Source organism: Callorhinus ursinus, unplaced genomic scaffold, assembly GCF_003265705.2.
Source record: "Callorhinus ursinus isolate GAN/ISIS: 27379988/994484 unplaced genomic scaffold, GSC_fseal_2.0 scaffold8, whole genome shotgun sequence".
In the NCBI taxonomy this organism is placed as follows: Eukaryota; Metazoa; Chordata; class Mammalia; order Carnivora; family Otariidae; genus Callorhinus; species Callorhinus ursinus.
In genome coordinates, this window is record NW_027397070.1 from 36,866,336 (window position 1) to 36,892,071 (window position 25,736).

At 38.2% G+C, this 25,736-nt stretch overlaps 1 protein-coding gene across 3 annotated transcripts in view; it reads right to left on the reverse strand.

Moving 5' to 3' along the window:
- PPP2R5E (protein phosphatase 2 regulatory subunit B'epsilon) overlaps positions 1-25,736 on the reverse strand; it is a 148,551-nt gene that overhangs the window by 32,349 nt on the left and 90,466 nt on the right. For all 3 annotated transcript variants that reach the window (XM_025869918.2, XM_025869917.2, XM_073895341.1), the window contains 2 exons: positions 15,300-15,401; positions 8,936-9,028 (listed from right to left, as the gene is read on the reverse strand). In XM_025869918.2, the coding sequence (XP_025725703.1) occupies positions 8,936-9,028; positions 15,300-15,401 (195 nt within the window). The remainder of the gene's footprint in view (positions 1-8,935; positions 9,029-15,299; positions 15,402-25,736) is intronic.

The window sequence follows — 25,736 nt, forward strand, 5'->3', positions numbered from 1 at the left end:
AACAAAAGCTGGCAATTTAAAATTTTAAGACAATCAAGTTGGTCAGCATTTCAAGAAAGAGCGGTTATTCTACATAATGATGCACTTAGTGGGATGCAGGCAGGGACTAGCTACATAATTTGTGGGGCCCATGCAAAAGGAAAATGCAGTGCTCCTTGTTCAAAAACTCTGAAGAATTTCAAGACAGCAACAGCAGAGCATGAAACCAAGAGCAGGGCCCTACTCAGCACAGGGCCCCGTGTCACTGCCCAAGCTGCACACTCACGGAGCTGGCTCTGGATGCAGGAGCCGCAGTGCTAAAGCCCTTTCCCGAGGTTGGTAAGTTATAGGTTGGAATGGATGGGATGAGGTGAAGAGGTGCTTTCTTAATTGGTAATGGCTAGCTGATAAAATTCCTGATCAAGTAAGTTCTCTCAAGTTTTATTTGCTATAGACTCTGAGAGAGAAATGTAAACATTTTGACATATTCAAGGAACTTGTTTGGAAAATAGCTTTTGTATTAGAGCTGAGATTCAAGGTCTCATGAAATTTATTTCAGTTTAGAACTTAAAATTTTTTAACCGGTTGGTTTGTGTCATGTCCAGTTTGTCTTGAGTTTTTAAAACACAATAATAAAAGGTCACTTTTAAGGACAGGGTAAACGATTTGCATAATTTGCATGATAATTATGGCACCTTTCAGCTAAATATAACTGCAAATGTGAAATACAAATTGCTAAATCCCAATCTCCAGCAGTACATATGTTTATGGGGACACTTGAATAGTATGTCTCTTAGCAACCACTGACTGCTTTTCAGATTTGCAGAGTGGTTGAAAGCAGTCTTTAGAAATATGCTACTAAACTCTTGCCACAATAATACACCCAATGAAATAATTCAAGGTTTGGCAACCCATCTTTGGGGGTGGGGGAGGCGCGGGCGGAGATCATAAAGAAAGCATTTTCCCAACTGTCCTAACACAGATGAAAATTATCTTTATTGGGAAGAGACACGTTCCATAAGCCCAAGCCAGCCTGCATACTTATGGCTCTAGAAGGCAGTTATTATGTCTAAAATCAACATTACCGTAGACATGAGTGCACTATGTAATCAACTAACTATCCTTGATAAATCTGATAGCTTTCTTGTGTAAAGACTTAGATTAAGTACATACGAAATGCTAAAGGTTATATAAATCTAGATTTAACAAAAATTACAATGAAATCTAAGCAAGTCAGTCAGTCATATATTCTTAAATGAAAAAATTGCAAACTCTTCAAAGGTACAAGTCACAGAGAGTTTTGTCTGGCCCATATAAAAATCTGGATTTCCAGGTTCTCTTGACCTCTCTAGGTTACCACTGTTTCCCATCACTCCCTGTCACACCTAGACTACTTCATTGCCTACCACTTGTATGGCCTCTGTAAAGATTTGAACGTGCTGGGGCACCTGGGTGTCTCAGTCATTAAGCATCTGCCTTCGGCTCAGGTCGTGATCCCGGGGTCCTGGGATCAAGCCCTCCATCAGGCTCCCGGCTCCACGGGAAGCCTGCTTCTCCCTCTCCCACTCCCCCTGCTTTGTGTTCCCTCTCTTCGCTGTGTCTATCAAATAAATAAATAAAATCTTAAAAAAAAAAAAAAAAAAGATTTGACCGTGCTATCCCTGCTTGTCACCTATTAAAAAGTATATGCTCCTGGCACTAATAAACATTCACTTGAAGAAATCAATGGTGAAATGAATCCAAGGACAGGAGAGACCACATTTAACATCTAAAAAGATCTCAAAAGCCAGAGAGGAGCCACAAAAGTGGAGTCCAAAGGGTTTCTTTGATTTTTAGAATAGTAAAAGTCAGATTTCAAAAATTCCTAACATGCTGGTTAAGATGCTGACAGACCAACACCATATGACTTCGTGGACTGAGGCTATTCCTAGAAAATATGACAAAAGAAGATTCTCAAAACAAGAACTGATCCTAATCAAAACAGCAGTGACAGCAGCAACATAACATTTACTGACCACTGACTCGTCAGGAATTGTTCTAAGTGCTTATGTATAATATTCACTTATTAAATCTCCACAACAGCCTTTCAACAAAATAACGACTATACTGTGGATATTTTGTATCTACTTTCCAGATGAGGAAACTGAGGCAACGCAGTCCTATATAACCTGCTCAAGGCCATGCCCTAAAGAAATGCCAGAGTCTGAATTCAAACCAGTGTATATACACTTAACCACCAGTCTGTACTGCTTCCTGACGAGGATGAAAATGAGTAGCACTGAAAAGGGCTCTTGAGGAAACACTGGCAGCTTCCCAATGAACTTCAGATTTTTTAAAAGGACATATGCAAGTGACGAAAGGAAGGAAACACAACCAATGTGAAGTATAAGTGAATGGTGCAGTCTGACAAAAACAGTCTCAGGAAGACTAATGCACACAATCAGCTGAGGTTTATGAAAAATGCCAGGCAACAAAATGAGAATGTACTCGTAATCTAAATATTCTCACCATTCTCACTGATTATGACATACATGTTATTTTTTAAATGTAAAAAACAGAGAAATAGAAAAATTAGAAAATGATGGTCATCACACATAATCACATTCTACCAGACAATTAACCACTTGGTGTATTAGCCTTCCAAAATTTTTAGTGCATATACAAACACTCCTTTTCCCTAAAATAAGACTCAGATTCAAAAAAATCATACTGTTCCAGAATGTGCATGTTTCACTTAAAAATAGGACATGTGTAGCTCTATCTCATTCTCTACAATCTGATTATTCCATTATATGAATGTCCATGGTTTATTCAACTAACCCCCTACTGAGGAACTTTTAAATTGTTTCCAATTTTCTAATAATTATTAACAATGATGCGTCCAATATCCTTGTACATACATCTTTGTGTACCTATCTGACTACTTCTCAAAGAATTGCTCAGTGGATAAAATTCAAGTTGACAGAATTTAAGTTGATAGAACACTATCAGTTTTCCTCTTCAGAGGATTATACCAAGCTATTATATTTGTATGCACAACACACATCTCTATTCATCTATGTATAGGTACATTTTTTGTGGGGTTTTGGCATACTAAGAATGGTGTTTTCCACCAAGCCTCTGCTATGTTCCAGTCTCCTTCCTGTACCCATGCCACACTGGGTTTTTTTCTTTTTCTTTAAGATTTTATTTATTTATTTAGAGAGCACGAGTAAAGGGAGGGGCAGAGGGAGACGGAGAGGCAGAGAGAGAATCTCAGGCAAACTCTGCACTCAGTACAGAGCCCAACAAAGGGCTCAATCTCATGACCCTGAGATCATGACCTGAGCCAAAATCAAGAGTTGGACGCTTAACTGACTGAGCCATCCAGGCATTCCTATGCCACACTGTTTTCATTCATGTACCTTTATAGTTATATAAATTAAAACATTTGTTTTAATATCTAGCAGGCAAAGGATCATATTGCTTTTTCAAAAATGTCTTCTATTTCATGAACTTTTGAAATTTTCAAATAAAAAAACTACTGAAATTTTTTTTAAGATTTTATTTATTTATCTGAGAGAGAGAAAGAGAGAGCATGAATGGGGGGAGGGAGAAGCAGACTCTCCTGTTAAGCAGGGAGCCCGACATGGGGTTCGATTCCAGGACCCTGGGATCGTGACCTGAGCTGAAGGCAGACACTTAACTGAGCCACCCAGGTGTGCCTAAACTACTGAAATTTTAATTAGAACTGCACCAAATGTATAAATTAACTTGAGATTCTATGACTATCCTTATGATGGCAAATTTCCCATCTACAAATATGTTATTTATTCAAGGCTTCTCTGCAAAATTTTCTTATAAGTTTCACAAAAACTTTTACATTTCATTTCAAAAGGTGGAGATTTTAAAATTAATATTGGAATCAAGAAAAATAAGATATCCTACTAATGTGGGGAGATAATATAGTATGAGGAGTGTATAAAAAAAGGAATTAGTATTTAATGAGCAACTATTATAATCCATGCATGATACCAGCAGACATTTTTACAAGTCATGTCATTTTATCATCACAACAAGCCCACTTGTTGTAACTTGTAAGAGAGGTCACCATTATAGCCATTGTACCGAAGAAAACACTGAGGCTCAGAATAGTCAAAAATCTGCCCAAGTTTTCAAGTACTTATTTACAAGTGAAGGGAGGGAGCCTGTCTTTGTATCCATAGTGCCAACTCAATTAAGCAGATTTAACAACGGTCAGTTTGGGGGTACATCCTATTTTCCTGTTCCTCATGTTGCAAATGAGGAGACTCAAGCTCGGACAGCGAGTATATTAATTGGCTGAAAGCCACATTGCCAAGTAGGTGGAAAAGCCAGGGTTTTAATGCAGTTCCTTCTTACCCCACAGCACATATTCTTAGCTCCTGTAATATATACTACTTAGAGTACACAGAGGAGTCAGGATGCAAATCCACAGCTTGTTAACTTTCTTTCCACTACATCATGTTGAAATAACTCGATTCTTATTTTGCTTTTGTCTTTACTGACAGGAGACATGAGAGTCAGAACAGACTGTAAGAAATACAGCTATAGCTGCTATAGAAAATAAGGTTTAAATCTCGTGGCTAGAATAAATTATATCTAACTAAATAAAAAAGTTTTAAGTTTGAGATCACCAAAATTCCTTTTGAGAATCCACAGAGAATAAAGAATCTGCTCAAAGGAAAAGAATGCGGTCAGTGTCATCCCGATTTGCAAGAGGGGAAGGTATGGGGACTCCCACGTCACAAGAAAACCAGACTGAAGTACAAAGCACGCCAGGACTAGATGGCATCACAGGAGGCTGTGCGGAGAGAGACAAGCAGGGGGAAAGTGGGGGTATAAATAATGAACGCGCTGACTACAGGGTACACAGATGAAGGGGCTGCCAGCTCAGGGACGGGTAAGGTGCAGTGGCAGGAGGAAAAGGGGGGGGGAGGGGCAGGACGGAATCTCAGCAACAATGCCTTAAGCTCCAAAAGGCCAAGCAGGTCCCAAGTTGGAAACAAATCTCCCAGGAAGGGAGCTCAGGAAAATTACCTAGGGGATTGAGACCCCACTCCTAGAAGGGGATCTTAGGTACCTCATCAGTAGACTAAAGGGTAGGAAAAGGGGCAGGAGACCAACTTTATAGGTTACCAACATAAATGAACAGGGTATTCTGGAAAATGGCAGCTAATCGGCACCCAGGGTTTATCCCCAACATGATAGATAATGCTCTGGTTAGTCAAATATTACATTCAAGTACCACCCAGTGGTGTTACTGGTTTTGCCAATACCCTGCCTGTCCCTTTCCTGACTGATTCAGGAACTGCTGGGAGCCCTGGTGTGAAGGTTAAGTTCATCAACAGACCCAGCAGAGGGAAGGTAAAAGATGCAAAGGTTGTAAAAATGAGGCAAGGGCTGAAAACATAAAGTATAAGTAGACGGACTCACTATGTAAACTTGGTTTCTTGTCTCTGGCGAAACTCGGAGGCAGATGATCAATCACATGGATTGCAAGTACTTGGGGAAACAGTACCAATAAATAACAGTAGCCCCCAGAAGTTCATTAATGTCCCAAGGCAGACGAACAGCATTCCTTTTTATGATAAAGTCCCAAGGCCCATAGATGAGGGGATGCTGTAAAGACAAAGTGCTGGCTTCTACCATAGCATCTGACAAGAGTCTATACTCTCCTTATGAACAACAACAAAAAAAATTTTAAGCCTTTTTTTAAAGGACTTATTTATTTATTAGGGGTGGGGAGCAGAGGGAGAGGAAGAGAGAGTCCAAGCAGACTCCGCGCTGAGCACGGAGCCCAACTCAGGGCTCAATCTCACAACCCTGAGATCGCAACCTGAGCAGAAACCAAAGAGTCAGACACTCAACTGACTGCGCCACCCAGGCACCCTGAACAAAATTTTAAAATGTAAGAAGGATGATGCTATTCTAGAGTAAATTTCTAACAGCTTCAAGGATGGAATCCAAAGACTGCTGATTAATGAACCTGTGCTGAAACAGAGGAAAGTTGCTAAAGACATGCCAAAGTCCTCTGTCACCAGTGCTGGCTATTCTAACAATTTTAATCAACGATCTGAGACGAAGCCGAGAGCTACCAGCGCAGTTAAGAAAGTCACAGATGTGGGGCATCTGGGTGGCTCAGTTGGCTAAGCGACTGCCTTCAGCTCAGGTCATGATCCGGAGTCCCAGGATCGAGTCCCGCATCAGGGCTCCCTGCTCAGCAGGGAGTCTGCTTCTCCCTCTGACCCTCCCCCGTCTCATGCTCTCTCTCTATCTCATTCTCTCTCTCAAATAAAGAAAATCTTTAAAAAAAAGAAAGAAAGAAAGAAAGTCACAGATGTGATAAAGACGGGAGGCACAATGAATACTGTGGATGACTGACTCAAGATCCAGAGAGACTTCAAAGGGCTGGAAAGAAATTATATTCTGCAGGAATATATGTCAAAGCCTATACTTAGACTAAAAGGCAAACTGTACAATGAACAAAAACAAAGGAAAACACGGCTTTACAACGTCATGCACAAAGCTAAATTAGAAATCAGTTAAAGGCCACAAACTTAACACAAGTTAATAGTGCCACAGAGAAGCAAGAATGGTTAATGAGACTTCCCTTTTAAGAGACCCACACAAGGGAATGGGGAACCCAATTCTAGGCTGTGCTGGACCGACCAGGCTCAGGGCACTATGTTCAGACACAGACATCATTTTTAAAGACAAATGGACACACGTTGAAGACTTTCAAAACGGACAAATGAGACAGGATTGAGAGAAGTAAGGACGCAGTCTAGAGCAGAGAATGCACACTGACAGCTGCTAAGCTAGATCCAGAAGGCAAATCAGTTTGGTTCATCAGAACATTTCACATGAAAATCTGGATTTGTTTCTCTTAAGGGGAAAAAAAAGTCTAACAATAACTGAAAGAAGAGGGGCAGCCAAAGCTCCCTTTAATAGAAACCTGTCTACCTCCTAGTGTCTGACACCTGGTCACCAACTTGTCATAAATGAGCCTACAAGCATTTGAGCTGCTACTCCTGTTCCTAGGAAAAAGAGCCAAGAGGTAACACAAGCGCTGTGTTCTAAGACCTAAAAGTTATGTCCGAGCTAGTGAATACTAAAGGACTTAGTCTGGGGAGATAAGGCGAAAGGCTACAAGGTATAGGGAGGTTCAACATAAAGAACTTTCTAACAAAACCAGAACAATCTGCCCAGGTATATGGTCCTTCCTCACTAAAAAAAGAATAAATGGGAGTCACTCCTTCTTGGGTCTCAAAGGAGACTAACTCACTGGGTAAAGAACTAGAACAGACAACCCAAAACATCCCTTTCAAGTCTGGGTTTCTCCGATGTTTTAATCTTATGAGCTTTATTATCATCAGTACCCATCTACCACGAACAACACAGTGAGATGGGCCTTGCATGCTTTTCATGTAAAAAAAAAAACAAAAACGCTTCATCGTGAGATCCCAGTTCTTATTGTTTCCATGTAAACTAAACATAGGCTTCACTATCTGATCCTCTTGGGTATTTTAATTTACCATAAATATAAGGGAACCTTAGTATTTCATTAGTGTTGAGAAGTGAGGGCTATTCCTGCCTTGAAGTCATTCCAAGTTTATAGTGAGGGGAATCACAAGGAGGCATCATGACATAATGGACAGAAAATCAGAATAGGAAATGTGCTTGGGAAAACTTGACAAAGTTTCTAGACCTCAGTTTGTTCACCTATAAAATGGGCCTCAAATTTAGCCACGTCTGTTTTAGATTATGGTACAAATTAAATAATGCATGTAAAGATGCTCTAACAATTATACAGTGCTATATAAATGCAAGGACTTTCCAATACAAAACACGGACCTGTCACATGTTGCCTTTCTATCTGAAATGCATTTTGCCTCCTTGGTATAAGAATCTGAATCAGTCGACCTATTTACCCAATGCTCCATGTAACCCCCTATTTATCTACCTCTCTTTTTCCAAAGCCTCTTTTCTAAAACCTCACTTTTCCAAAGCCTCTCTACCTAATATATCCAAAATTCTAAACTTATTAATTGAATTAAGGAGGGGAAATGAGTCATCACAAAGGCTATCAACCTTTATCCAGGTAAGGTATAGGAGAATCAACTTCCTGCCAAAATAATGTTTTAAATTTGAAGTTCTGCTTACTGGGCTCACTAGGAGATAGATATTTATTCTCTTCGACATGAGGTGCTCATTAATCACTTAGAAAGGAGCTACAATAGTTCATACACCAGTTGGCTCAAGTACCCATTTTTATAGATGAATGTCAACAACAAGAGCACGAAGATGTTACCTAAAAATTCAATGTCATGAACATTCCCAAGTCCCAGGTAAAAAGGAAGATGTGGTCTACAGTTACAAAATGTAAAATGGCAAATCAAGAATACACACCCTGAGAAGCTCCAAACAGATAGGTGAGAGTTAATCACTTTGCAGGAATTTTAAGGTGTTTCCTAGCTGTGAAAGCTCATCAGTATCTGACTTTGATTATTTGTTGAAGGTTATTTATGCTCTAGACCATGCTTTTTCAGTTTTAACAGATCTGTGCAATAATAGTTCCTTAAGAATCCTTACGCAAATAGGAGTTTTCAAGCTACACAAAGATTCACACCAAGTAGAGGTCCTATAAATGAAATTCCTTTATAATTAAATTTTAAGAAAGAAAACTGCAGGGATTTAGGCATTAGCATTCCTGTTGTTTGAAACGAAATTAATTTCCAGCGATAAACTAAACAATAAATTAAAGAGGTACCTATTACTTTTAACAGGCAATAATGGAAACTAACTTATATATGCAGTATTTGCTTAAAAGGTGATATAACTGCCACTGTGAAAGATTTTTATACAATCAAGAGATTATAAGGTAAAGTGTTATCAGCTGAATAACGAATGCATGCAACCATAAAACTTTGCTTACCTGTAATACAAATTTCTGATCTATGTATTTTTTGGCAATGCTGGGTTGGAATTCTTGGCTTTCCAAAAATCGTATGAAAAATTCATATACAAGCTGCAACAAACAGATTATAGTTAATTTCAAATTATAATTCACTTATCAAAAACCATAAAAAGCCTGTAACACTAAAACTGACAGAGCTTAGAAAATTGAGTTTTAATATCATTTACAAGCTATGCTAGCCCTTCTTGTGGCACATGGTTGCTATTATGTTTTTTAACTTTTTAAATTAAAAATCTGAAAATAACAGCCAAACAAAGCAAATAAAAATCCCCCATAGCCTCACCATTTAGAGATAACCACTGCCAACAATTTAATGTATAAACCTCTTGATTTTTCTCTATATTTCTACAACATATCAATGAACTATAAATACATTTTTATATAGTTTTCAAACTGCTTTTACCATCTAAACAATATATTGTATACAATTTATATCAATAATATCTAAGCCATCATTCTTAGTAGCTACAAGTAGTCCATTATACATGATTTATAATGAATAATTCCATTATTCATAATCAATTTAACCAATCTCCTATGCTTGGACATCTAGTTTCTGAATTACTTCTCTATCAAATTATGCCACAATGTATATTATGTAATATACATCAGGGTGCATTTGCTCGATTATTTCATGAGGAAATATTTCTACAAGTGGAATTGTTAGAGCAAAACATATCCAAACATTTCAGGATTTTCAACACTCACTGCTAAATTTCCTTCCAGAAAATTTATGCAATTTACACTCCTCTAAGCAATATATGATAGTTTAGCAGAATACTCTCATCTGCAAGGAATAAAAATATCCTCATCTGTAGAGTCAATCTCAAATAACTGTTCTGATAAACAGTAGAAGATCATTGTTTATGCTCTTTGCAAAATAAATCTATGTTAAAGTATACATTAGATCCTGTTAGAGTATACAACAGTATATAAAAAACAGAACTTTTAACAGAGACAGACAGGCACCGGGTTGGAAGTCCAGCTCTGTCCCTTACTAACTGTGTAACCCTAGGCAAGTTCATTTCTCTAAAAGTCTGTTTCTTCAACTAAATAATGCGGATGATAATCCCTAAGATTAAATGTGATAATATATATAAAGCGCTAGGCATAGCAGACTAACACATATTACCATTATCACTATTGCCTAAAACAGGATCCTCAAACTTTTCAGTCTTGCTCCTTTGCATTTAAAAATGGTTGAAGACTCCAAAGCTTTTGCTTATATGATATATATATATATGAAAATACATATACTTATATATGTAAAGTCAGAAATACAAACAGAAAATTTAAAATACATATTTGTTATTTCATTTTAAAGCAATAAAATATATTACACATTCTGAGAAGCATTATTTTTTTATTTGTGAAAAATCTCTTTAATTGAATATTAGAAAACTGCTTCCGTATTCAACCAGTTGTGATACACTGTTTTGGTTGGAGTATATAAAGAAATCAAGCCCCGTGAGGATCTAAGAGTATGAAAAAGGATGAGCATTTTCATAGTCTTTTCACATAATTATGGAAATTCTTCTTTGATACTACACCAAAACTTGAGTTTCTTAAACTGGAGTTGCAATGCAGAATCTGAAGCCAAAATCAATGAATTTTTCATACTCTGTTATACTAAATTCCAATCGTCTGTCTTGCACTTTGAATGGATTTTTACCTACGCATGGTTTCCTAACATCATTCACTGACCAACTGGAAAATACTGGTTCACCGAGTTATGCAGATTTTTCAAATGCTCACAAGTTTTATTATACAGTATCAAAAGTCCTATTCCTTAATATCTCCAATTTTATCAAAAAGTCTAAGTTTTGATATGCGATAAAGTTCAAGGTGAGAGCAGAAAGATAAAAGTTTCCCAAAATTCTAATTCTAAATTTTGCTTGAATGCTCTAATTTTATCAGTGGCAACAATTGTTTTCTTTGTCTATTTTTAAGAAAACATCCACCAAATACACAAGATGGAAGTACAGTTTGCCAGACATTCCTTCCAGTAGAAATGGTATTTCATGAAAAACCAGCTAGTTCAGCTTGTAGCTCAAACAATCACATAATTGCTTTAGCATAAGACAAATCAGTATACTTCAGTATGTAGTCACTGGGCTTTGTGCATACTTCCATTTCCCTCTTTGTCACGAAAAATATTTTTTTAAATGTGTACTCAAAGGTCAAGATTTAATAATATTTAATTTCATAATTTTTGCTGCTTTTCCAAGAACACTTTTATTTGAAATTGGCTTTTTTTTTTTTTTTTTTGGTCAGCGCTTGGCAGTAGAACATATGATCACAAAGCCAATTTGCCACAACCGTCTTGATCTGTGCTAAAGCAGCAGCAATTTCAACCACCAATGTTTTTACAACCATCCGTTCCAATGTCAACACAGTGAAACCAGCCAACAGCATAGTATTATTATAAAACTGTTCTGATTTTGCAGGCCTGAAAATCAGGGTCCCCCAAGGGTCTGTGTTACCACTAACCTAAATGCATCATACAGTAACCTTACGACTTCGGACTGTAACTTAACACATAGGTATTCACATTAGGAGTTTACTTCAGTAAAAAACCATTTTTCTCTTTGAAACTCTTAATTCAGAGAAACTTCTTGCCCAATGATCTGAACATTGTCAAGCTGTACTTCTAGGCATGATTACATGACTGAGCCCCCAACACCCTCCAGAGAAATTGTATTTTCAATACACTAATTTTTCAAAACTCTTTCTTTTACAAATAGAATGTCAGCCTTATTCAAACAACCCATAAAAGGGGGCTTAATTCCCACAAAGTGGAGAGATTCTCATCTTGCAGGCCTGTCTTTTGAGCTGGCAGGGCTTTCTTGCAGGACTGGCAAAGTGCTCTCTTCCCTCTGGTCCCTTGAAAGCAGTTACAGTTTAAAACAGTTTGGTGGAAACACTTTAGACACATTTATTAATAAGTATAAATGTTCTACCAGACAGATTTTTACCTCAGAATCAAAAATCTCCCTTGAATTTCTAAAGGGAAAGAAAGACTGAGGACTGAGAGAAGAATTTACTTTTCAAGATCACATAAGTGAACTCTCCAAGGAACTTGAGTTAAAAAGACTTTAGCATTTCTGTTTTTCAGTCTCAAGTGTAAAGCACTAAAAAGAATCCCGATTGTAAATGAAGTCCTGCAAAATCATATTCTACTGGAACTACAGACCCAAATACAGAAAATACACAAAGAATAACCATGGTAACTATGGAATACAGTTTAAAAGATACCAATACAGATAATAGAAAATATCAAATAACACACATACAGTAGAACCTCTGATATATTTAAACTAAAATTTTGTGGATTTAATCTTTTTACTATTTTTCTTAAAGATTTATTTATTTATTTGAGAGAGAGAATAAGGGGAGGGGAAGAGGGAGAGAGAGAATCTCCAGCAGGCTTCCCGCTGAGCAGGGAGCCTGAGACTCGAGATTCGGGGCTCAGGGCTCGATCTCACGACCCCGAGATGATGACCTGAGTGGAAATCAAGAGTCAGACGCTTAACCGACTGAGCCATCCAGGCACCCCAAACCTTTTTCTATTTTTAAATATCTCCAAAGATCCATGATTTGTTAGGAGTAGTTTTGTATGGCCACAAACTTAAATCAGACAAGAGGTATGTAGAAACAGTCAACTGGCTAGGTTCATTGCCTAGCCCATCACCCAATAACCACATCTCAATGCAATTTTGTTGTTATGTACTATTATCAGATATTTGGTAATAAATACTGTGCTTCCTTATAAAAATGTGATCCAGAAGAAGAAGCACACTGTTAATGTTGGAGTTAATAAAAAGTGAAAAGGTGCTATGTTTTGGTCAGAAAAATATTGTTGGCTCAATTAAAAAGTAAAATGTTAAATTTAGTAATAACTCACTATAACATGAATGACCTGTCATGAACAGCTAAGATTTCCTGAATGCTCAGTGAGTGCTCTTGTCAGTACTAAAACCACCTATCAGTGAAAATGGAAAGGTGACCAATTTGTAGAGTTAGAATACATAAGAGAAACACAGGAATCTTGAGTACAAAGACCTCCAGAAAGGAATAGTTGAAGGCAACAGTGTGCCTACTGACTTGACCTTTATTACAAATGGTTAATTTATGAATTTTAAAAGTAGGTTTCCTTTACCTGATCCAGTCTAAGTCATATTTCCCCCTAAGCTAAAGCAGGGATCAGAGGATTATAGGCTTGAACAGGGTGTCAACACAGATGAAGCGAGACCGTTTTAGAATACAGTTTGTGGGACTTTACATCATAAGGGTATAGGTCTCATCATCGCTCCTCATTGTCACTTTGGTTTTAGAGTTTCAGGTGAACTAACAGTTAATGCTCCTGTAGGAATGACACAGTGTAAGCTAGAGATTTTTGGTGACAGAATCTAGCTTCATAGCTTTAGAAATTAATTTGGTCTGTATTTTACAGAGTCATTAAGCTTAGGAAGGATTAACTGAAATACTCAGTTCAACTTTACTGTGCTTTAGAGGAAATTTATATCTCTGGTGATCATGATTTAGAGCATTCAAAAAGCTCTTGCAAATGGCAAGAGTAGTCTACTGTCTCTGGGATGTAGAGAAGATAAGTTGAAGCTTTGAAGACAGCTTTCTTCCTGTCTTTTCCACCATAAGATGTGGGATTTTCCTGAGATTATCTTGTTTGTTTTGTTTTTTAAATTTCTTCCAGACTAGGGGCGCCTGTGTGGCTCAGTTGTTAAGTGTCTGCCTTTGGCTCAGGTCATGAGCCCAGGTCCTGGGATCGAGTCCCGCATCAGGTTCCCCGCTCCACTGGAAGCCTGCTTCTCCCTCTCCCACTCCCCCTGCTTGTGTTCCCTCTCTCACTGTGTCTCTCTCTGTCAAATAAATAAATGAAATCTTTAAAAAAAAAATTTTTTTTTCTTCCAGACTACACTGCACTTTATGAACTGGTGCCAAACATTAGGAATAAGGCATGACAAGAAATCCACCTATTCAAAAGAATGATTTTTTTTTATTTTAATTTTTGTCACAATCTGGGATACACCATGAAAAGCACAAATAATTTTCCAAATTTCTTAGGCTGCAGATAGTATGTCTGACACCTTAAAAAAAAAAAAAAAAAATCAAGCAGCTAAAACAGGAAATCAGCCACAGCATTTTAACTAATTTACTCAATCTTGGCATTGGCAGCAGGAATACATATGTATAACACGCCTGGGTAAGAGCTGAGGAAACAGAGGCCCAGAAAGCTCTCTCTATAACTAGGGGAAACAGCATACATGTCTATCTGTAGCAACCTTGAATTGCCAAAGCAGGACAGGGAAAGTTGCAAATCGATGTCAAAAATTCTGAAGTGGGGAAAAAAGAAACTTCTAGACACCTTCTAGGCTTCGTCTCTCTGAGATACAGTTTTCTGCTCTTTCAAAAGTCAATGAGTAGTCGTGAGCACACTTCAAAAGGTGCAATGGCTTCTGCTTCTGGCTCAAAGTGTACAAGGTTTTAGTCCCTCTCTACCACCCCTTCCCTCCTAGCTGGTTGTCATCCAGCCTCTGAGGACATTCTAACTCAATGGAAAGATAGCTTGGGGGAGCATGACATTCACATTTCCTTGTTCTATTCCTTGGATAAATGTTGGCCTGCAGCGCAAGCAGCCAGGAAGGGAAGATGGAAAATGACCAGTATGGGTAAGTAAATAGAGTACAGGTGGGCCTGGTGCTGGCAAAGGAGATACAGGGATGGCCCTGATCTGTCCCGGCACATGCGTATGACTGGAAAACATGGCCTTCCCAGTGCAAGAGAACAAAACAGACTTTCATACAAGCTTTCCTATCAGCTGTTGCTCTTCCTTACAACACTATGAAATAACTCTTGCAATTTGTTTTTGCCCTTCCAGGCTGCAGAAACACATCTGTGGCTATCATGAAGACAGGCATTCAATCCCCAGGGTACCTGCTGATGAAAATGAGATATAAACTCTATGACCTAATCACATCCAACTAATATTAATGTGAAAATAGTTCAGTTCCTGTTGGAGGCTCCAGCAGGCAGATCACATAGAAGCTCTAATCAAAAAGCAAGAACTGCTGGCTGGACCCACAACCTGGGAGGAACCACACTAAAGCATTACACCGCAACTTATTATTTTATTCTTTTGGCATCCTAATTACCAAGAGAAGAAACACAGAGAGCATTCTCTAGCTTTCTGTTAATATACTCTAATTTGATTTCTGGGTGAATAAAGGCCTTCAAGGAATTCCCATGCTAATCAGCTAATGAGTTAATGGAGCTTTCTTTTATAACAAATGGTAGTTCAAAGTACCTGTAAGTGTGGCCAGGATGCCTCAAGGGTAGGTTCATCTTCTTCTGGATCAAATTCATTGCTGTCACTAGGAGGGAGAGTTCTGAATATATTGCAAGATACCTAAAAATAAACAAGCAGCAGAGTTAGCTGGAAGCACCTCCTGAGCAACCTTACACAAGGTTTGCAGCCAGCCAAAGGGAACCCAGCTGACAGATGACAGGAACACCACCAAACTGGAATGGGGGGCTCTTTCTACAGGCTTCAAGGCCAGGACCACCTCTAGGCAAAGCTGGAAAGTGGCAGAGCTGCACCTCCTGCTCTCTTGAACAGTACTCCTTGTCCTCAGATGGCCATTCCCACGCCGGGTCCCTTTGACTTTAGACCTCCCATGAAAGCATGCGCTACTTACCGGTCAAGCGTGCTTCTAATTAACCAATTTACACTAAGATATAAATAACTGCTAATGGGCTTTATATATTTCCCTTCTCAGGTTTATTCACAATTTGCAAATTTACAGTCAAACTAATGGTAAAATTTCAGACATTTACAAAAAGCAAATCAGAGAAGATATTTCTGAACCTAACACCCCTGAAATCATACCTAATCTGTTCTCAGTTGGTTTACCAACTACCAGTGTGCCTGGCTGGCTCAGTCAGAAGAGCATGCAACTCTTGATCTTGGGGTCGTGAGTTCAAGCCACACATTGGGTATAGAGAGTACTTAAAAATAAACTTAAAAAAAAAATAGTAACGATGCCCAGGATAAGATGTATCTGTGATACAAATCTCTACAAACTAATTAGGTATTTCTTTACCATAGGCAATTTCCAGATTAAATGCTGGTTGCTCAAAGGATGGCCAGGAGTTGATTTAACCGTTGAAACTGGGCAATGAAGAGATTGAGGATTCATTATTCTATTCTAATATTTTTGCATATATTCCAAGATTTCTGCAGAAAATGCTTATTTTTAAAAATGTGGTTGCTACTATTCTCAGGGTTCCTTCTCAACTTCTATTCTGTTTCTCATCCTATGTAGTCATCTATCCCCTCCCAGTGACCCAAATATGTCCTCAGATATGAAGAATAAAATGGGGGGGAGGGGGGAGCAGGGGGTAAATTATAGAAGGCAAGAAGGGAAAAGAAAGGAGACTGAACCAGAAGCCTTTGCTGGACTTTCTACATAATGCAGAAAATACAAAGTATAATACGCTATTCTGAAAGAGGAAAGAAGAAAGGCTTTGGGGGTATCATATAATCTGTATGTGTTTATTCATTTTACACACATTTATTAAATGCTCATTATATTCACACACTATTCCAGGCACTGGGAAAATAACAATGAACAAAGCAGAAAGAAGTCTGTGCCCTCCAGGAGCTTATATTTTAGTTAAATTCACGAGTACCCTAATATTCTCACTATGGAAACTGAGCCCAGTTGTGTAAGCTATGAAAAGGAGAGATTCGATTTTATTTTATGTGTCACAGGAAGCCATTAGTTGATCTTAAACAGAAATGTGACAGGATTTTATTTTTGCTTTAAAAAAAAAAATCATTCTGGGGCTCTCTGTATTGAACAGACAGGGAGAGGACAAGTTAGAAGCCTATGGAGGTGGCAAGCAATGATGATGACTTGGACCGGGATAGTGGCAGAGGAGACAGAAGCAGATTGATTCAAAATCTACTCTGGAAGTATTATCTGCTGCTGGCCTGGATACACATGGGGTAAAGAAAAGGAAAGAATCAAGGATGAGTCACAAATGTAAGGCCATTTACCCTCGGAGATGGCTGGGAAAGGGAAAGCTTTCTTTGTTTACTTGTTTGGGGGGGAGATCCAGAGGCTGGAATGTGTTAAAGAAGCAATATCCAGGGCGCCTGAGTGGCTCAGTTGGTTAAACGACTGCCTTCGGCTCAGGTCATGATCCTGGAGTCCCGGGATGGAGTCCCGCATCGGACTCCCTGCTTCTCCCTCGGACCCTCCCCCCTCTCATGTTCTCTCTCTATCTCATTCTCTCTCTCAAATAAATAAATAAAATCTTAAAAAAAAAAAAAAAAAGAAGCAATATCCAGGAGGTAATCAGACATATGAATCTGGACCCGAGAGCTGGACAGGTCAGGACTAGAGACATTTAAGGACTCCGTAGCATATAGATGATTTTAAAGCCATGAGACTAATGGATCACCTTGGAAAGGAGTAAAAAGGAAGAAAGGAAAGGACCCAAAGGCATCCAACATTTAGAAATCAGACAGAAAAAGAACAAACCACACAAATGAAAAGGAGTAGAAGGTAGGAGAAGAAAAGAACTAGAGTTTGGGGTCTCAGGAGCTAAGAGGGAAGAGTATATTAAGAAGGACAAAGAGGTCAACAGCAATAAATGCTACTCTGAGGTTGACTAAGATGCGCACAGAGCAGTATCTATTGGATTCTACAGCCCTATGAAGTGGATACTATCATGATCTCCAATTTACCATTGAGGAAATGGAAGCACGGGTGTTGTTAAGATCTGAGGTTACACTTAGTAACCAGCAGTTACAACTGAACCCATGCTGTCTGTCAGGCTCTACCACAGTGTTCCAGAAAAGTAGGTAGACTACTTCTTTTGCTCTACTTTAGCTCAGATGACTGGGGAAAAAAAATTGTTATATTAGAATACTTTTGCCATGACTAATGACAGCATGCACAGGTCTATTATGTTATTTTTGTCCCTTCCAATGATTATCAGAAATTCCGTTTACAAAGAAACTAGTGACTTTTCAGAAAACCATCAACCCATGACTTGTCTTCAACCAGCCAGCCACACTGTAATCAAAAAGGCAAAAGTCCTTTACTTGCTTTTGAAACTATACATATATTTCAAAAGTGAGTTTTCATTCCAACTAAATCATTTGTATTTATCATACTCTGTAACAATGTTCTTTCCTCTCCCAAGATGTAAAAGTAAACCATGAAAGTCAAAAAAGCGGGGGGGGGGGGGGGGGGAGAGTCCTGTATAGTAAGAAATCTGGATAAAAGGACATGGAAAGTTCTGCTCCCTGATACTCCTGGTCGTGTAAACCCTCTTACAGAGCTCACGGTGTGCTGCAGCAAGTATTTGTTTACATATTTGCCTGTCTCTCCCTACTAATTAAGAATATGCAATGTCACATTTACATCTGTTTTCCTAGCATGTACAAGGCATCCAATAAATGTTCACAAGATAAAAATTTGGACACATTTACAAAACTATGTATTTTGGTTTTGCTTTTTAAAAATTTCAAGTTGAAGTTTTCTGAGTGATTTAAATTAATCGAAGTTATTTAACTTAAGATGTTTAAGTCTGTACAGTGATCTAAACCTCTGATTTGGTCAAAGCTTCATCTCTCAATTATCACATCAAAAGAATGTCAAGTTGTGTAAATTATCCACACAGCAAGTAGTTCTAAAGGCATGCACTTCTCACTCAGCCACACACTGCCATTTCTTCAGAGGTACCTTCCTTATAATGCTTTATTTAGCTTAATTCTAAATATTCATCCAGATGAGTAATGAGGAAGCACAGATCTACTGGGCTAGACAATGAAGAGCTGACTCAATGGGTTAAGTAGTTCTCTAGCAAATTTGGAAAGACTGTCAAGTGTCATGGAAATGGCCAAGCTTTTGAACCAGCTGGGAACACACTAGGTGCTTTAATAAAAATGTCACAAATGAATGAATCATTGCTCCCATCCTTAAGAATCTATTCTAAAAAAACTAATCCAAGACAAGTCTGAAAAAACTACTTAAAGCAGTCATTTGTAACATTCTCCAAAAAGTGTAAAATTGTAAATAACCTTTATGTCCAACATTTAAGAGGTACATCAACTTACTAGAATACTGTGCAGCATTTAAAGATGATAGCTAGGGCACCTGGGTGGCTCAGTCGGTTGAGCGTCTGCCTTCAGCTCAGGTCATGATCCCAGGGTCCTGGGATCGAGCCCCACATCAGGCTCCCTGCTCAGCCAGGAGTCTGCTCCTCCCTCTACCCTCCCCCCTTGCTAGTGATCTCTCTCTCTCTCTCTCTCTCTCTCTCTCTCTCTCTCTCTCTCTCTCGTGCTCTCTCTCAAATAAATAAAATCTTAAAAAAAAAAGATGATGGCTATATGGAAGCACAAAGAAATGTTTATGAATAAAGATTTAGGAGCAAAGACAACAGAAAATGGTATGACTATACCTATAAGGGATGGAAATGGATAGCTAAAGGGAAATTTTTAAAAGCTGTAGTGAAGCAAGAGGAATACGAATGATAAACTAGGTAGTTGCTGTTATCTCTTGGGGTGCACAAAGTCCTAAATCTATAAAAAGCCTAAGTTAGAGACATACAGTATATAAGTTATGCCTTTAATTTCAATATGAAAATGGGCTCTTGAATTTGTTTGAATAAGATTATTACTGTCAGGAGAGAGTTAAAAATCAGAACTTCCTACAATGCCTAGAGCCTAGCTCATGAATCAGTGGTTGAAAGATTCAATGAATGGACCAGTTTAACTATACAGTTAAATCATGAATTTAAAACTGAGCTACCCATGGGTGGGGGAGCGGGGGGGGGCACTCCTGCAAATCCTCTGACTTTTCTGCAACAATTTTGTATGGTGAGTCCAATGTGGGAAAAGATCCAGTTGCTTTGGTCAGAAAAATGGCCTAAAAACCACATACAAAATGGTAGATTTGCTTCCATTAAATCTTTATCACTGGTAGCCACTTCTGATTTATAGTCTAGGTTTTATTTTTTTTTTCAAGCCTTTATTTATTTATTTGTGAGAGAAAGAGAGAGAGAGAGAGCAGGAGCAGGGGGAGGGCAGAGGGAACAGGAGAGGCAGGCTCCCCACTGAGCAGGGAGCCCAACACAGGGTTCAATCCCAGGACCCTGGGATCACGACATGAGCTGAAGGCAGAAATTAACCGACTGAGCCACCCAGGCACCCCTATAGTCCAAATTTTAAAGGGATTATTAAATAGGTAACATTATTAAATTGGTAATAGCAGTTGTATGCTTATGCAAATATACCGTGACTCCAAGTAGCCACCAGCATCAATCCCCACCACAGAGCAGTTTTGCAGAGTCTACGTGGCTAGATTTAAATGCACTGAGGTATTTCTAAAGTCACAAAAACTGCCACTATAATATATTTAAATATATGAGGCTCTAGTCCTAAACCGTCTATTTTATTCATTCAGGAACGGATTATCCAAAATGAACAAAAGAAAATCTTTAAGTAAGTTACAAGGGTTTATTTTTCAACTGTTTTATTTTAATCTACACTGGAATCAATGCAAAGAAAAAGAAGTTTAAGAAACAAGTGTCTTTGAGGTAATCTGATTCATTTTCATTCCAAAGGCATTATAATAAACACTGAATGTTGGAATCAAACTAAAGGTTTGAAGGCACTGGCCTGGCCTCCAGAAAGTGGCTATAAGGACAGAAAGCACGGCTGAGGGAATAGCAGGAACCTGTGTTAAAATCTAAATAACCCCTCCTCAAAGGTAGAAAACTTAGGATTAGGGATTCCACTGGGTTGCTTCTAGAATCAGATCACGTTAGAGACTCTCTCATCCAACTCCCCCCTCTTAAAAATAAGAAAAGTCCAAAAAGCTTGTGAGTTTTTCAAGGTCACACAGCACCACGATATGCATGGAGGGTTCCCAGGGCCCTTTCTCTGGCACACCACCTCCATGCCATCCATGAATACCATGCATGGACCTGACTTTTTTCTCTCTTTTTCCTTCTCCTCTGATTCCCCTACATTTCTTTTCATCAGTTTTTTAACCCTCTCATTTTCTCATCTCTTCTTTCCCATCACCACCCTCCTATGTTACTGGCCTGCCAGTGGCCCTCAATGGCACCCGCGGACACGGTTTTCCTACCTCCGAGCATTCAGAGCTACATTAACAGAAAAACAGAACAACCTCTTCATTAACAGAAAAAATATAACAATCTCTTCATCCCCACTGTCTCGTCCAGACCTCCATCTTCAAACATCTTGATTACTGCCAAGTTTCCTCTCTGGTGTTCCCATTCCCCACATCCCTTCTGTTCCATCTCCCCCAAAAGACTTTGAGCCCCTCAAAAACTCCTAATTTCTGAATGCCTAGCACCTTCATATACAAAAAGCAGAAATAACAAGGGTCGCCAGATAAAATACAGGACACCAATTAAATCTGAATTTCATATAAACAAATAATTTTTAGTTCAAGTATGTCCCACATCTTGCATGGGACGTAGTTAAGACTAAAAAAAAACAATTCGTTATTTATCTGAAATTCAAATTTAACTAGGTGCCCTGTACTTTTATTTGCTAAAACTGACAATTCTAACACTAATACTAAGAAGCCCTTCTGGTTACAACTCAGTTGTGATGCAAACTGTAGCGCTGTCGCAGGCAAGGCCTGGAACCCAACAGCTACTTGCTTTGAGGGACTGGCTGCTCTTTTATTTTTCAGCTCTTTGGTTTACCTCTGATTACTGTGAACTATGGTGCAAAAAATAAATAAATAAATAAAATTCAAAGTCTTGGCCAAATGTGAAAGAGACGACTTAGCAGGATCCCAAGTACATGTCCCCATAAGTAAAGAGGAAGAAGTGTTTAGGCATACTTTAATCAGGTTTTGATTAAACAACTTACTATTTTCTGATTTATAATAATCAAAATACAACTATTAATATATTTTTAAAAGGTTTTGTTTATTTACTTGAGAGAGAGGGTGCAGAAGAGTGCACAAGCAGGGGGCGGGGCTGAGAGAGAGGGAGGAGGGAGAGGGACAAGCAAACTCCCCACTGAGCAGGGGGCCCGACCTGGGATTCGATCCCAGGACCCTGAGATCATGACCTGAGCCAAAGTCAGAAGCTTAACTGACTGAGTCACCCAGGCACTCCACAGCTATTAATATTTTTAAATAGCTATTTCAGTTACCGCAAGGAGAAAACCACTCCCTTTCCCCAATCTCTTTATCTCCATAGAAACTACTAATTTTACACTATGATTTTGGTTGATATTTTACTGTTGTTTAAGGAAAATGACTAGCACATTATAAAAGAACAGAATGTGGCTAGTGCTTTGTAACTACTCACTAAATATCTGCCAAGATTAACAATGAACGAAATAGAAGGTAAGAACAATATAATGAGTTACTAAAAATAACAACAACTAATGAATACTTTCAGTTCCTTTTAGTTATATATTTGTTAGCACTATTAATATTTAAGGCTTGGGTAAAATCGGGCATATTATCTTCTCAGGAAACCACTTTTAACTACAGTATAAATGACTTAAATCATCTTCTCTGTGTCTTAAAATACTGCTTTTTAGATGAGCAGGTATCATCTTTTCTTGGATAAAAGCATGAACTAGTTGACCTCAATAACATTTCTCCTTCTGTTATCTGTGACACTATAATTTCATACAATTATGTGAAACTGCAAGCTGCAAATATATTAACTATAAATATAATGACATCATAGCCATAAAATGAATTTTGAGATTACATCCACAAAGTAAATTTTCTAACAAAAAGGGACAATATGAATGATGTTAAATAGAGAACATCCAAGCAAATTTATAAGTGCCATTATTCCTCTAGCACTATTTGTATTAAGATCTCAAGCAAGTAACAATTTCAATGATATCCCTCAGTTTTTTCATCGAGTTCATTCATTCATTCTATAATCTGTCATGTACTGAAAAGAAACAAAATTATTTAATCAAGCATTTAGAACCAGATGCAATATTGAAGCTATGTCATCATGCATTATTCTCACAGTATTTTATGTCAGCCCCAAAAATGCATTTAAATAAATATGATAAAACGTATTAAAGTAAGCAAAAGTCACTTTAAATCTCTGAATCAGACATTTGAACAGAGGAGACTATTTCCAAACATATCAGAATTTGTATGATAGAAATGTTCAAATTGTAAAGAATAAGAACTAAAATTCAAACAGAATTTGCCTAGATAACCTTGCTATACTATTTATGTTTAGAACATAAAATTAATAAATAATAAATGTATATATAATGTCAAGTTACCTCTGGTAACACCAAGAATTCACAATAGTCCCTGTGATAAGAACCTTTCAAACCTGACTCTCAGCCCCTTTTAAAGTAATTATTAATAATTATTGATATATAAAACCAAGGAGAAAAATCCCAAAGCATTTGTAATTATGCTCAAGAAACTTAGAGCAGATAAATCTCTTTTAAGCTGGGACTTTGATTAGGAAACAAATGGCACATTTTTAAAACTTTCAATTAGCACTTAATTTACTTCACTGGCAATGTGTTCAATCAGTAATCTGTTTCTAAAGCCAAACCATGTCTTTTAATTATTGTAATAAGTTTACTGTAGTTTTAACTTCAGACTAGATATAAAGTCTCTTTTTAAACCTCACCATCGACGTGAATGAACAGAGCTGTTTAAAAGTTATCTGAACTTGTGAAACCATTAAAATCCCTTATTCTAATATAAAGACATGTCCTTAGCACTAAATCTAAAGAGGAGAAATTTAATTAAATCAGTATGACACCATCCTATATTATGAGCCACCCACTTCAGTCTACCTTTATTCTGTAACATATTAAATACGTAACTGTCACTACAGTTATCAATATAATTAAAAATTTCAGGCAAGAATTTCCAGAAGTTATTATTACAAACATGTTCACTTGAGTTGAACATAATTCCCTGAGCCAAAATAATCTCAATGCTCTTGTTTGCCAAAAGTAGAGGTCTCAGCCACACAAGAGGGACGAAACCACTGTGATACATACGTGTGGTCAAACCACTCCACCAAGGGTATCCACATTTTTATCATAAAGCCACCTTTGTGGACAAAGCTCTACACTTCTGAGGAAACAGTCCGTGATCCAGAACCAAAGACAGTGTACACTGTTTACATGTGACTAAGAAACATGCACTTGTGACAGATGTTAGATATGTTTTACAACATCCGGAAATCTAGAAGAGGATTTAAAAGATTTCTAAAGTCAATAATTTCAACCTTATTATTGTTACACATTCATGATCATAACTTTAATCTGTACTACCAGGGCTTTCTAGGACATAGCAACTATTCTGTGAAACCTGATTTCTGAAATGAGGCAGAGGGAACATCTTAAAATGATCAAAGCAGCCAAACAGTCAGTTGGAGAAAGGGAAAATCAAACAAAAAAGGAAGTTTAAAAACTTACAGTGCCCAACTAGAATTTTCAAATATGAAGCCGAATTCAAAAGACAAGATTAAAGTAATAGAAATCTTGGGCATGTACTATTTTCCTAACTCACAAAGATGTCATTTTTATTTGTATTTCCTTTAGCAAGTATTTCTTTCAAAATCTACTAGGTATATATACCATTCAGATTCACTTAGACTAACAAAACCTGTGTTCACTGTTATTGCTGCTGCTGCTATTGGTTTAGCTGATAATTGTTATCATCAACCAGTCTAACTGTATTTAACATACACTGATTGTTTCTGAAAATAATTTGATCCCTTTAGATGTTCAGTTTCCAGAAGGATTAGAGCGCTGACAACTGTCTGGAGAAAGGAATCTGTCCATGAGAGCTCAAGAACAGAGAAGCAATAGAATTTGAATACAGATCAAAGTAAATACAAGGGAGTTTTGAGGAATACATCAACATTTAGTTATAAGGAGAACAAAAGGAGAAAAACGTGTGAAAAGAAAGTACTCTGTCTTTTGTTCTACTCTCTTTGACCTGCCATGCCCATTAGATGAGAGAGAGATGCCACAAGGGCAGGAAAAGAGATGGGGGGAGTGAGGAGGCAAGGGAAAGAGGGAGACACCTGAGTTGAGTCGCCTCCATGTACATTTTATATAAAGTTCAAAATCATACAAAACTAATTAACAGTATTAATGTCAGGATAGTGTCAGGAGAGAGAATTCAAACCAAGAAAAGCTGTGCCCTTATTACAGTCGCATATGCAGGCATATTTAAAATGGGAGCTCTGGATGAGACGGTGGCACAGACTCACTCAGTAGCGGGCTTGTCTGGGGTGAGACTGGCTGACCTATTTCATTCCCACCAACCCCCTAAGAATGCTCCTGTAATTGGTGCCTTTCGATGTTTCTTTTGGGCTTGTCTGATTCTCCAAAGAATCATCCATCTCATGATTAGAGGCACAAGGGATCTGAGGGCTGAGTGGCAAGAGAGCTGAGGATCTTCCCATTCAATGTGCTCTGCTACTTTCAGAAAGGTACCCACTGCTCTCGGCAGCGCCTAATGTCCATGTCCCGGAACCAGATTCCCTCCAGTGTAGCCTCTGCAGAGAGTCAACCTCCAGTCTTTAGCCGCCTGGTTTTGGGGGAGTGAGGTGGGATCAGGAATTCTAGCAACTTCTTATACAGACTTTCCACCAAGTCTCCTCCTTTTGCCTCCATGTGCCCTTACTTGTTTGAAAGGCACCTTTCTGAACCTTCCCGCGGTTA